At 36.5% G+C, this 14,978-nt stretch overlaps 1 protein-coding gene across 6 annotated transcripts in view; it reads right to left on the bottom strand.

The window, feature by feature from the left end:
- Positions 1-14,978, bottom strand: part of LRRK2 (leucine rich repeat kinase 2) — a 135,620-nt gene that overhangs the window by 16,787 nt on the left and 103,855 nt on the right. For 5 of the 6 annotated variants that reach the window (XM_057318803.1, XM_026502095.4, XM_057318805.1 and 2 more), the window contains 3 exons: positions 14,180-14,340; positions 3,084-3,254; positions 1,753-1,853 (listed from right to left, as the gene is read on the bottom strand). In XM_057318803.1, coding sequence (XP_057174786.1) covers positions 1,753-1,853; positions 3,084-3,254; positions 14,180-14,340 — 433 coding nt within the window. Of the gene's footprint in view, positions 1-1,752; positions 1,854-3,083; positions 3,255-10,729; positions 10,903-14,179; positions 14,341-14,978 lie in introns of those variants that run through there. The other variant, XR_006409898.3, reaches the window with a different exon arrangement.

The following is a 14,978-nucleotide window of genomic DNA, read 5'->3' as shown; positions in this document are numbered from 1 at the left end:
AATCACAGTAGGGTTTTTCATAAAAGTTGACAAAGGAATTTTAAAATTTTTATGGAAAAACTAAACCCCAGAATAGCTAACACATCCCTAGAGGAGAAAAATAAGTAAAGAAAGGAGAACTTACAAAGCGACAGGAATTAAGACAGGATAGTATTAGAGGAAGAACAGACAAGTTGACCAATGCACGAGAACACGCTTGTGGATGTGTGTGTATCTGACAAATTATAAAGTGCAAGGGGGGGAATCAACAGAAAAAAAAGGAAGAAACTATCCAATAGATTAAGCTGGAAAATTTAGTTATCTATATGGGAAAAAGGAAATTGGATTCAGATAAAAATGTCAATTCCTGATGGGTTAAGAACTTAAATGTCAAAAGCAAAACTTTTAACCATTTGATGAAACCATAGGTAAATGTTTTTGTGTCTCTGGCAGAGATAAGGACTCTTAAAACAGGACCCCAGGGTGCCTGGATGGCTTAGTCGGTTAAGTGTCTGCCTTCAGCTCAGGTTATGATCCCAGTATCCTGGGATCGAGTCCCACATAGGGCTCCCTGCTCTGCAGTTAGTCTGCTACTCTCTCTGACCCTCTGCCCAGCTCATGCTCACTGTCTCTCTCTCTCTCCCTCCGTCCTTCCCTCCTAAAAATAAAGTCTTTAAAAAAAAAAAAAAAAAACAGGACTCCAAAAGTAATAACCATATAAAGGGTTGTTGAATTTATCTGTATTAAAATCAAGACATTCAGTTCATCAAAAGGCACTCTATAGGAAATAAAAAGGCAAATCACAAATTGGGAAAATAAATTTGCAATATATATAACCAACAAAGGATTAGTATTTCTTTTTTCTTTTTCTGAGTTCATTTGTATGCAAATAATCCAACAGGAAAATGGGCAAAGTAATGAACAGTCATTTCCCAGAGGAGTAAACACATATATAACCAATGAACATATAAAGAGATGGCCATCCTTATTAGTAATTAGGAAAATGCAAATCAATATACAAGATAACATATTTGGAAAAATTAAGAACTCAGATAGTACTAAGTTTTGGGAGAATATATAGAGAAATGGCTACCCTAACATACAGATGATAAAAGTGTTAAGCTGGTACAACTTCTTCAGAAAACAAAATGGATATTCTGTGATGCTGCAATTCAACTCCTAGGTATATAACACAAAGCAATTCTCATATATTCTGCACTAGGAGACAGGTATACCATGTTCATAATAGCAAAAAACTGGAAACAATACCAATACCCATAGACACAATCATGGGTACATGTATTGTTGCTCTTTCAAACAGTGGAATGGAATAGCAGTGAAAATAATCAACAGCTATGTTTAACAACCTCCATAAAGCTTATAAAATAAGGTTGGGAGAACAACTGAAAATATTTCAGAACACGACATGACTATAATTCAATTTTAAATAAAAGATAACTATAGAAAAACTAAACTGGTAGCAAACATAAAGAAAAGAAAAGCAAGGATTATCTCAAGAGTCAGCAAAGTGGCAACATCTATAGGGAAAAGAAAGTGATACAATCAGGAAGAAGCATACGGGAGCTCCTGCGTGTTGGCAATGTTCTTTATTTTGTGCCATGGGTGGTGGGGGATATAGAAGTTTTGCTTTATCACTGTTTGTCGTGTGTGTGTGTGTGTGTGTGTGTGTGTGTGTGTGAAGATTATATATGTGTGCATACATGAATTGGATGTTCTGTATAAAATACTGATAAATTTTAGCTATAAGAGTACCTGGGCAGAAGTAGGCCTTTCTTGAGGATTTTCCTTCAAACACTTTATAATTAACTTCTCAACCATGGGCCATGGGGCACAGCCATATTCTTTAACCGGATCTAAAACATTCAAAAACATACATGCTACAACATTAGACAAAGCAGAACAATTACTTCATTTCCTTTCAATGGAAATAAGAGGTCCAGACCATGCAAAGGAAAACACTGATCTCCATAATCCTGTATTTAGTTTGCATCTACTTATATCACAAACTTAAAGATAATTTTGTTAGCTTTATCTCTACTAGAGACATCAAAAAAGACTTCTTGATTTTTTATTATATAAGAAAAAGACACAAACACTCATTGAATAAAATAATAGATTTTTCATTCCACACCTGCATTTCACATATATTTTGAAGATATTCTTGTTCATATAATAATTAAACTTCTATGGAAGTACTTTTTATTTTAATATTTAAAGCTGGCAATCATTTAATCTTCATACCGCTACAGTCAGTTTGTGCACATTTCTTTTTTACGAGAGATATGCCATTCTTCCAGCTGGTATAAACTAGAGACCCGGAAACTGTCACTGACAGCTAACTAGTGAAATTAGGGCAATGACCCAGATTGTGTTGAAAGTTTATCCAAATAATAATTAATTTCCTTTTGCTGGGAATCTTTAAAGTTTCCCCTACAGGAGGTAGGTAAAGCTAAATTCCCTGTACTTGGCACATAGCATGCACTCAAAAATATTTAAGTGAAAGTGAAAGCAGAATATATGAGAAAAAATTTAAAAGAGCACTTTGTAGGGGGAACTGAAGTAACAGTCAAGGATAAACGACGTTCTAGAATTTCTTAAAAGCATGAGACAACCATTCAAAATGAGATCTGATCTCATTAGACAATCATTTGCTAATTCTTATTAATATTTACTACTAAAAATAATTATTATAAATAATTCAAGCTTCCATTCGTGCATATAAGTTATCTCCCTCCAAGAAAATGAAAATACTCCAGGCTAATGAGCACATAGTTACTCTTTATAAGCACAGAAGTCACTAAGCATGGAGCTTTAACAGCAATTTTCTTTTCTGAATATTCTTCTAAATATAATACCAAATGCATCAATATTAATTTGAGATATTTTTTTTAAAAAGCCTAAAACTGCTCTCTTTCTTATACGATTTTCATTAATGTGTCACAGGATTTAAGAATATTCATGCACTAAACGAAAACTCATCAGTTGTGAAGTGAATTAAGTATACAACTACAATTAAATAACTTGGAAATAAAGCTGCTGATATAAAAAATAATCATCCTTATTGTAGATAAAATAAAACTTACCAGGTAATTTTCCTTGTATTGCCAGCTCATCAAACTCATTTGGAAACTTCAAACCCTCCGCTATTCTCCCTCCAGTTGTCAAAATGTCATAGAGTAGTAAACCAAATGAATAAACATCAGCCTGTTGGTTATAAATAACATTTCCTCTAGAAACCTCAGGTGCGCGAAACCCTGAAAGTAAGCAGATATATTAATAAATATGCCCAACACCGGGGCTCATACACCCAAGGAAGCATATTCTTAGGTACATATGGTGAGGAAGAGTCAAGAAGATGAGTCCTAAATCAAGCCATGTCCTCTCTATAAGGAGATATGCAAGTCAAGCCAATTAACAGCCCCATGCTGACATTTCACCCCAAAATTGCTCTTGAAAAATAGTAAGGATAAACATTCAATAATTATTAAGTAATGTTTCATATTTAAAGAAATTAAGCCTAATGGGGGGAAAAAACCCTACATCATTTTTCTCATTCCTAAAAATAACTATTCCCAGGCAAGTGTTTCAAACAAAGGAGAGGTCAGGAGGGTGAGATTTCTAGACTTCACTCCCAAGTCACTTTAACTTGACTGAAGTCCAATGCCTTCATTATTTCCAGAACTTGTGATTCTACTCCTTCCACCCAATGGAAAAATGAAAATAACACCGTGACTAATATATAACAACACCTCTCTCTCAGGAGTTGGTTCATGACTGAAATTCTTTTAAAGGGAAATAAAACCTCTCATTTCACAATTGAGATAAATCACTTTTAAATTCTCCAAAAAAAAAAAAAGAGTAATTTCAACATGATTCACAAGAGTAAAAATATCAACAATCTAATGAAATCCAACTATTAGAGGAAATTGGTTAAATAATGTGCACTATGCATTAACTTAAAAATCATTTTTAAGGTGACATGCTATAATGTCAATGAAAAGAAAATGTAGGATATAAGTCTGCAAGGACAGAAAGTTATCAAATGTGTGAAAAAAATCGAGTTAATTTTCTTAGCTATGATAATGGTATTGTGACTATGTTAACAAACATCCTTATTCTAAGGAAATGTATGTCAGTATGTTTAGGCACGGTAGCATGATGTCTGCAATTTAATTTCAAAGTCTCAAATGCATATATAAAGAAAGTGAAAGGCAAATGGTCAATAATCAATTAATCTATACGAAGGGCATATGGGTGTATGGTGTTTTTGGTGTTATTCATTCAACTTTTCTGTAGACTTAAAAATTTTCAGAATGAAAGTTTACAAAGAACTACATCCGAATGTAATAATGATTATTTCCATGTGCTAAAATTATAGGTAGCTTTTATTTATAATTAATTATTTTATTTTCTTATACCTAGAAATTTTCTTTTTTTTTCTTTTTTTTTTTTTTTTTTTGGCTACGTAAGGGATTTTTTTAAATTATGCTAAGTTAGCCACCATAATGAACATATGTAATTGTTAACATAGTTTAAATATATACCCAGGGAAATAAACAAAGTATGAATTCACAGCCTTCAAAAAATCAATGACTGAATTTGGAAAGAGTTCTGAAAGATGAAGCTCAGTAGTCCTTCACCAGGCTGGAAAGACGTGAAGAATCAGAAAGATGGGATGTCAGATTTGAGCGTGTTAGTCCCCCTGGTACTGTTAACATTCTCCAGTTAACAGGTTGCCACATTTGTTCATACTCTCTTTCTACACACACACACACACACACACACACACACACACACACACACACCATTTTCCCACATCTGTCTATGTATGTGCCTGTCTATATATAGACAGAGACATATATAATAGCCATTTTCTTAGAAAAAGAACATATTCCTACATAGCCATAATATCATACTCACACCCTAAGCTAAAGAATTGTGTAATTAATGACAGTTCTGAAACAGATCCCTAATCAACTGTACCTGTGACATAAAGTCAACATATAACAACAATTCCTAATTCATATTGCTATAGCATTTTATAGACACTTTCTTAAGTATTTCATTTGCTATGCACAAAAATTACCCGTGGTGGGCAGATGAGGACTTTCCATTGTACAAATAACATAATCTTTTCAAAAATGTTATGTGTTTTCCTAAGGCCACAAAGATAATGAACGGTGAAGTCAAGAGTACTCACAATAATGAGCTACTCACACATTAGCTAGTTCATCAGCAATATTTATGATTACCTTTCTAGAATGTAAAAGGGATTTTGGAGGCTAATATCAATCTCATCCAATTATTCATTATTCATCCAACACATTTTGGGGTATCTATTATATAACAAGGTGCTATTCAGAGACTATTAAAACATTCAGTATATTTTTTCCCCTTGGTAAATTTACTGTTAGAAACACTAGGATTTGGAACTGCAGGGTCTTAGAGAAGAAAAACTTGAGGGTAACTACTCTAAATTTTCATCCAAGGCACATATCCTTTTACAACAGTTTTTATCCCTCTAGGCATCAATCCACAGATGTTAGAACTATGCGGAAGGCTAGAATTTTTTTTCTCAGTGAGTCGAGGGACACTAAGAAAGATAATTGTGAGGCTACAGAAAGAAGTATTTACTTCGACATGGAAATGATTTTAACCTTCTTATCTTGTTCCTTTCAAAATAAGTGTCTTCATTGACACAATCCCCAGCAGGAGAACATAATCCTTATTTATATATTCAGGAAGTAACTCAACTACAATATAAGGCACTTCTAAGTGCTTCTTGAAATTCATCCAATGAATTTCTAATGATTTTCTAAATTCTTGATTGCACTAACAGTGTCTTCTAAAGTTATCTATGGAGAGTAGGGGCCTTTAGGAACAAATTCTCCCAAATAGTAAACACTGAATGTTGATCCGACTGTAATCCAACAAATGGGCCAGTCTGCATCAACTATCTTGTCACAGATCACAATAAAATGACATTTAATCAACAAAGCATGCAGAATAACATGAGACATTTATCCCCAATTCATACCTTTAAACACAAAAATGCATAAAATATTCCTATAACTTGTTTCTCTGAAAAAGGTAGGATATCCACTTGAAAATCATGAATTTCAAAAATGCTGAGTAAACAAAAGTTTAAATCAGATAGTCCTATAAAATAACGTAATTAAAATCTTTGGTACTCTACCAAAATCTACACAACACTAAATCTAGATGGAGAACTTGGACAGAAATATGCAGGAAAGATATGATAAAGGTGGCATTCAAAGCAGCAGGGAAAGACAGGCTTTTAATAAATGATAATGGTGTGAGCTGTCTGTTTAAGAAAGAGAGGAGTAGCTGCATCACTCCTTACACCGAATAAACTTTTGATAAGCCAAAAATTCAAATGTAAATACAAATACATGAAACTACTGAAGACATATTCACAACTGAGTTGACAGTACTGAGATGCAAAAGGCCTTGCTAATCACTGTCCAAAGGTGGGTGGTGAGAGCTGAAGGCTGAGAGCTGGGGCAGTCACACTGTCTTTGGAGAATTTCAAAATAATAAGCAACTGCCTGCACTGGTGCAGATCACGCCCATCGTTCTCATCCTTGGTGTAGCACTGACGAAACACGTCAGGTAAATGAGACTCCAAAAGGTAAAAGAAACAAAAGTTGTTCACTTGGAAGATTCAAGTTCTACAACAGCAAAATGCCATCAACAAGGATGAAGAACAAACCCTACGCCGGAAAATATTTGAATATATGAGAGGAAAATATACACGTTGACTAAAATCAGCTTTATAAATGAATAAGGACAATGGACAAATGAATAAAGACATGAAAGGAAAAATATGTCTTATATATTAAAGAATGCTTAGCCCCCAATAAAAAATAAGCAAATAAATAAACACTTGGAAAATAAAAACATTAAGTTCTCACTCTTTGCCTATTAATTTTGTGAAGATTAAAAAGAATAACAAGCCCAGAATGGGAAATGGGTGCTCTAATTCGAGTATGGAGGGAACTTTAATGGACAAACCTTTCTAAAAGGCAATTAGTGTTTCAAAGTTCAAAATATGCACTCCCAGCAATACCACGCCTAGGAATTTAATGTTTAAAACATCAGTCGCATAAATGGGCAATTTTAATTTACAATTATGTTAATTAAAGCACTGTCAATACATCAAAAAGTCAGAAAAAATTTAAATATACATCAAGATGTGGTTAAGTAAATTACCATACATACTAGCAAAGAAATACTACATAACTGCTAAAACTGATGTTTGACATAGAAAGATGTCCATGAAATATTAATTAGAAAAAGAAAACTAAAGCAGAATTTATAATACATCTATAAAAACTTAAGCACATCCAAATCTAGATACAGATGTATCTCTATGTTACCAGAGTGTTAAGAATTGTTGCTAATTTATTAGAAACACATATTTTGACCTGCGTAATAGGATTCGCTGTTTTACCTCACGCCCTTCTGTTTTGCAAGTCAAATCTTACTCTAAATTGACTTGGCCTGAGCTGCCTCATCATGGAGTCCTTCACCTCAAAGAGATCAAAGTGACTGGGGGGGGGGTGGGCTCAGGGTGTTAAGTCCTAAGCTGCCAACATGATGTCTGCCTGTCAGTCTAAACCATGACAAGATCCTCAAAGCTCTTCTGCATGTAATTTATCACTCAGGACTTTTCTGGAACCGCAACTGCAAGTTCTCCCAAAATGTTCACCTTACATTTAACTAAACTTGTCCCCATAGTAGTAACAGGAAGAATACACTTTCAAGATAGTCAATGTATTCACCACGGAATTTCATTACATATGAAAATGAACACTTTTACTATGACCTGGCATTGGGAAAGGTTAGGGACATCTCTTGCATCTTTACAAAGGGGCAGTATTGCCACTTGATCTATGATCTAATATTATGAATGACCTATGGTGCTCATGGACCATATTACCACACTGCAGGGATACCCTGTTTAGCATCAACGGTCCTCAAAGACTAGAAATATCAAGCACTAACTGAAATCCTAACTGCACCGTTTGTTATATTAGGCTGTTCAAATAAGTCTTTTAACATGTGTCACTTCTTCCTCTAGCTAAGATGGAATAACAGGGACTAGATTTACCATCCTGCATAAAACAATGAGATACCAGACAAAATATATGAACCACTGGACACTAGGCACAGGACAGTGATCCCTGCGAGAGAACAAACAAACAAGGCGAGTCCTCTGAGGACACCACAGAGAGTTCCAGCCCACAGCGCAGGGAAGGGAAACAAAAACAGAGCCTGATGCCCTCTAGGTAGAAAGAGCAGAAAGTTCAGGAAAGCAAAGGCAGCTAGAATGTGCCGGGCATCATGTCCAACACTTTATATGAATCTCTCACTTAATTTTCACAACAATCCCCGAAAATAGATACTGTTATTAGGTACTATTGTTGAAAAGAAGGTAGGTAATTTCTCCAGCCCCAGCTTGTAAGCAGTAGACCAAGAATTCAAAACCAGACAGTCTAACTTCACAGCCTATGTTTAGCAGAATCCAGTCAGTCAAATAGTTCACTAAGTCATATCTTATCTTTGTATCTCCAGAATCCACTGTGGTACCTAGAATGTGCACCACTGAGAAAGATTAACTGAAAGTAATTGACTTTTTTTTTTTTTAATTTGGATGTAAGTCCAAACTCTATTCATATTTACTCACTCTCTTTACTTTTTGATTCTATCACAGGCTAATACTTTTAAAATCTCAAGTAAATACTTATCATCCTGTTGAAAGTTTTTCTATAAATAACATTTCCCCCCACTGTGAGATGGTACCAAAATCTGACCTGCCCATCTTACCATCAATTCATGCAGGCAATGACACTAGTTATACGATGTAGAGATGGGAACCTTTGGCTGACAAATAAGAATATTTTTCAATGACTCCCCATAACTGAAAGATTATATTGTTTGGCATGATTTAAAAAGCCTTTCATGAGTTAGAAAAGTGTGATTCTGAGGTGTGTATCAGAAATACTTCTGTGCTTCAAACACTGAAGACGTTCTTGACTCTCATTCTAGACCAGTGATTCTTGATCTTGAATGCACATTGGAATCACCTGGAGATATTTAAATAACATCAGTGTCTGGGCTCCATCCCAGACTTAACTAGAACTTAAATCAGAATCCCTGGGGGTGAGGTCCCAAGACTCATATATTTGAAAGTTCTCTAGGAGCTTCTAACCTGTGGACGGATTGAGAGGTCTACTCCATGCCTACTAAAATAGAATAATAAATGATACAACCCCACTAGATACATTTTTAAAGCTCTACAGGCTATCTAATACACAGCCAGAATTGAAAGACACTTGGCTAAATAACTTCCATCCTCCATCTACCACTTAGACCATAACAATTTCTTACAGTTATTTGAATAAGACAAGTCCTGTTATACTTTAGTACTTTTTGCCTGGAATGTCTACTCCAGCTCTTTCTCAAACTTCCAGCTTATCCTTTAGGATATAATTTCAGAATCATCTCCTATATGAAGGAAGTCCTGACAACTTACAACTCAGTTAATTACTTGATCCTTTGAGCTCTTATCACTATACCTTGAATGAGATCCCCTACTGAAAATGACAAAATGCTTTATGATTATTTGTTTGTAGCCCTATTTCTCTTTGCAGAATATGTGATTTCTGGAGGGTAAAATTTACATTTATTCATGCACATTTCCCAAATTCATCACTAGAACAATTGCTAACATGGTTGGAGCAACAGCATAATGGGAAGGCCTGTTCTATGCTTTTTATGTGGTTGATTTCATTTCACCTTTAAAATAACCCCATGAGATAAGCATTATTTTTTCTCATCACAATTTACAGAAGTGAAAACTGAGCCCCAGAAGGCAAATCTTGATGAATACCATGGAGCTATTAAGCAATAGCACCAGTGTGGTATTTGGCAAATATGCAATAAATTATTGCCAAATGCATGAATAAATGAATACAGAATAAAGATAATTTTCCCATGGAGAATTATCATAACAATTACAGTGTCAAAATAATTGGGAAAATATGATTCATTGTCTAAAAACTATTTTTAGAAATAATTTCTCAGATGAGCCTGTATTTTAACAAATACAATGATTAATAAGGAAAAGATCCATAGATCACAAATATGAGAAATTTAGGGGCACCTGGGTGGCTTAGTCAGTTAAGCATCTGCCTTCGGCTCAGGTCATGATCTCAGGGTCCTGGGATCAAGCCGTGTGTTTGGGCTCCCTGCTCAGCAGGGAGTGTGCTTCTTCCTCTCCCTCTGTACCTCCCCCAACTTGTGCTCTCTCTGTCTCTCTCTCTCAAATAAGTAAATAAAGCCTTAAGAAATTATATGAGAAATTTATGTTAGGTCTGACTATACATCACATAGTACACAGAAACATATTTTCTTTCCTTTTTTACTTTGAAAGAAATATCAGTAGAACATGTTTCATAATCTCTATCAGATAATAATGAATAACCAGAGAATAATATTTTTAATCTATCCAAAGACGACTGTATTTCTATGAATGTTGGCAGGGTTGAAGCCATCATTCAGCATCACCTCAGTCAACAGTGCAACTGTCAAAGGACCCAGAACTGACTGTCATTCTCAACAGGATATGATATAAATATGTCCATTTAACTGAATTGAAGTTCTCCAAGTTATTTACAGTTCAAAGAATCCATCTCATATTTACCTTTCGAAATGTAAACAGACACTGCATCAGTCCTTGCCAATAACTAGTTGTTTCTGACTTGCATTCCACCTTTGATGCTACCTGGCCGGGGCTCTGCTCCCTGGTAGGTTGGATTTGCATCTTGTATGACCCTATAGACACTTCCAATGGGCCCTAAGCTTTAGTTTCCTTATCTGTAAACCAGGAATAGTAATGAGATCTATGTTAGACAGTCATAAGGATTAAATGAGATAATCAACCTACACAAAGTCTAAACACAAGGCAGCACACTGTCCATGCCACAAAAGGTGTGCTCCCATTCCCATCTTCTCTCAGAAAACAGCTGCTGAACCCACTCTCACATGCACACAACAGAGTGAATGCACCACAGTAAGGAACACTATAAAATACACACACACACACACACACACACACACACACAAGTTTAACAAATGTACAGTCTTTTGTTTCCCTAGAAGTTTCCAAGTTAAAGGTTATAATATTAAGAGGAAGATCCATTAAAAGGAAAACACAGGTGATAACCGAAATGATGATGAAAGGCAATGAAAGGGGATGATTTTCTTCTCAAATATAATTGTTTTGGAGAAGGAAAAGTTTGGTGATGGTGGTTAGCAGTGGTGACAGTTACTGTTATTTAAAATTTGAGGTTGAATTTAGGGCTGAGATAATCAGAAGTACTCTAACAATAATGAATACAGTAATGATAAAGAGAAGGTCCAGAATATAGTGAGAAAAAATGCTTACAATGTATTAAGCAGCCTGGAAGAAAAGGAACAGAACAGAAGGATCAGGCTTTGGGTTTTTCTGTCATGATCTTTCTCCATTGTGTATGTTCCCGCACATTGATACAGCAGATTAAAAGGATCAGTAAAAAGTCTCCGGCTTGGCATGAAGAGTCAACTGGATATTGAACATTTTGACCAAAACCAGGAAGTCAGATACTTAAAAGGAAGGGCCATGAGTCACTTGCTGGCTGACCCAGCCCGCTGAGGGAGGTGCCAGGCTTGAGGCCCAGAACAGTCAACTGGGACAAGACAGATCTGCTGTCCAAGTAGATGTTCAAGGCCTCATCAGTAGGATTTCTACTCCATGAACACCATGACCAGGTTGGGGTTTAGAGGGGGAACAAACTGCAGGCCTCAATTGAGTGGTCTGGCCCACCTTCATATCACACGAGAGTCATGAACAGATCTCCCAAGAGAAGAGCCCTATCCTGTGCCCACATTTTCTAGGTGGGAGTGTAGGAAGCCTATGGAATTCCATCCTTTAAGATTCTTCTTCCAAACCTATACTTGACAATGGCGGCTGTTCATAGTAGCATTATTTTTCTTTATTTTGATTTTTTAGTAACTAAGATTGAACATTTAAGCCTCTTTAAGCACATGTTAGCATTGCATGTAATCTAGGAGAGAGATTTAAGATTTAAAGCCAAATAGCTCTGGATTCATTTTTCATTTAGATTGAGTTCTTATCTTGACCACTTACTGCATGGCTTCCTGCAAATACAGAATCTTGCTGATGCTCAGCTTCCTCATTTTACAGATGAGAAGATAAAAGCTAACTTTCAGCCTTGGCATGAGGATAAGATACCATGTGTCTAATGTACCTGGCACTGAGCCTGATACACAGCTGGTGCTCAAGAGATAATCATTTTATTATTATTAAACAACCCAGAGACACTTGCTGCCATAATATGTACTTTGAAAGGTTTATGAGAGGGCACACTCTACTTCCAACACATTGCTATGAAAAACAAGAGAGGATACATATTTGGAGCAAAAACAAAACCATGAATTGCAAGCTGGGGCCATCTGCTTATCCAAGTTCATAAGTAGTATAGGAGGCCATGGGGGATGGTTAGAGAACAAACTATCTTTTGCCTTCTCAGACATTCCCCATTGTCTTCTGTCTTAGGCATGTGTTTTAACTGAGCACCAGTCATCAAGATGATGTAACTTTATTTACAAATAACAAACTATACAAGATTTCTCTGAAGATGGAGCTATTCCTCCAAACATAAGTCAACCTCCCGATTTTCTATTCCTGCTCAAACTACGGGCCAAAAGACAAGATGAACCTGAGACTAGCAGGAGAATAGGAGTTGAGAAAGGAAGGAAGGATCCCATGGAGTAGACAGTAATGTGAAAGAATATGTCTAAACATAAGACCATGCAAACACAAGAGCACAGGAAGTGGATTATCACTGGTAGAAAGTCAGTTAACAGTAGAAGTAATAGGATTATTAGAACAGGCATGACAAATAGGGGTTGCGGATGACCCTAAAAGGCAACATTAAGCTCTAAGGCAAGAAAATGATGTCAGTGACTTCTAGAGACCATGGATATAATGGTATCCAGAATGGGTACACTTCAACTTAGATAGCAACCATGACTCTTCTTGCTATATAGGGACAAACAGAGAGACTCTATTAAGTATTGAAATGTTGACAACTTACAAATTTTGAAGAAAGAAAATTGAAGTGCAGTGTTTAAAGGTTTTAACTCCTGTACCAATCTGTAAGAAGAGTGTATGCCTGAATCAAGAACAGCACAACGGAAAACTCTGGCCCCAAGTCTCTATCTGAAACTGTTGGAGCTAGAAGTATTTAGGAATTTATACTTTTTCACATTTGAGAAAGTTAATAATGATGCACATAACATAATTATAGGAACTCTCAGTAGGATCGGGGCCAGCACCCTGTCCTCAAATATGCTGTATTTCTGCCATGAAACATACACATATTCACACAGAGTTCGAGCAATAAAGATCGTAATAAGCATCAAGTTAGTTTGGGTCAGATTTTGCTGCCAAATCAATTATAAAAAAAATTGGGGGGTTTTCAAAGTTCTTTGGATTTCAGAGTTATGAGAAAGGGTTTGTGAACTTGCATTTGGTTTGCCTCATTTTTAGGTAAGTGTGAACAATACCTGGTTTAAAACTTCTGCCGTTCCTTTTCACCACCTCTAGAATATCTAAATATTTTAAAAATCCAACTTTTAAAAATATAATTTGTCATGAAACATTCTATATGTTTTATTTGTTTTTCTCCCCCTGGAAAATTACATCAGATTTTTTTCCCCTATAGACTACCATGATTAAAATCACAACGTAGAGGGGCGCCTGGGTGGCACAGCGGTTAAGCGTCTGCCTTCGGCTCAGGGCGTGATCCCGGCGTTATGGGATCGAGCCCCATATCAGGCTCCTCCGCTATGAGCCTACTTCTTCCTCTCCCACTCCCCCTGCTTGTGTTCCCTCTCTCGCTGGCTGTCTCTATCTCTGTCGAATAAATAAATAAAATCTTTAAAAAAAAAAAGTCACAATATTCACACAAGAAATATCTGTTCACAACATGATAGGACACAGTGTTCTCTTGATTCTCCTGAACTTACAACAGAAGTCACTGGTTGTCTATCCTGAAGAAGGAATTACCAAGCCAACCTTCTCACCTACCTGGTGTGCCCTCTGACGTCTTTATCCCCATTCTACAGCAGTACTGAGCAATCCCATAGTCCGCAATCTTCGCGATGATGGCTGCATTGGGATACAGGGTGAAGAGCAGCACGTTGTGGGGCTTCAAGTCACGGTATATAATCATGGCCGAGTGGAGGTATCTGCCCGAAAACATACAGGCAATGTCATTAAAATGTGATTATATTATTACAACTTCTGTCATGATTTTCTTAAATATGTACATCCATTATGCAAAGCATCAAAACTTCTGTGCTAAGTTTAACCCTTCCACAGAGACGAAGAGATATCATAGAAGGAAATGAAAACATCTGAGCCAAATAATACAAAACAAGCTTGTGCTTTTATTTTTCTTTTAAAGATTTTATTTATTTATTTGAGAAAAAGAGTGAAAGTGAGAGAGATCACAGAGGGAGAGGGAGAAGCAGACTCCCCGCTGAGCAGAGAGCCCAACTTGGGGCTCGATCCCAGAGGCCTGGGATCATGACCTGAGCTGAAGGCAAATGCTTAACCAACTGAGTCACCCAGGCGACCCCAAGCTTGTGTTTTTATTTTATTTATTTATTTTTTTAAGATTTTATTTATTTATTTGACAGAGAGAGAGACAGCCAGAGAGAGAGGGAACACAAGCAGCGGGAGCGGGAGAGGAAGAGGCAGGCTCCCAGCGGAGGAGCCCGATGTGGGGCTCGATTCCAGAACGCCAGGATCACACCCTGAGCCGAAGGCAGACGCTTAACGACTGAGCCACCCAGGCGCCCCCCAAGCTTGTGTTTTTAAAACC

The sequence above is a fragment of the Ursus arctos genome, unplaced genomic scaffold (assembly GCF_023065955.2).
Source record: "Ursus arctos isolate Adak ecotype North America unplaced genomic scaffold, UrsArc2.0 scaffold_26, whole genome shotgun sequence".
Lineage (NCBI taxonomy): Eukaryota > Metazoa > Chordata > Mammalia > Carnivora > Ursidae > Ursus > Ursus arctos.
This window is presented reverse-complemented; position numbering and strand designations above follow the sequence as displayed.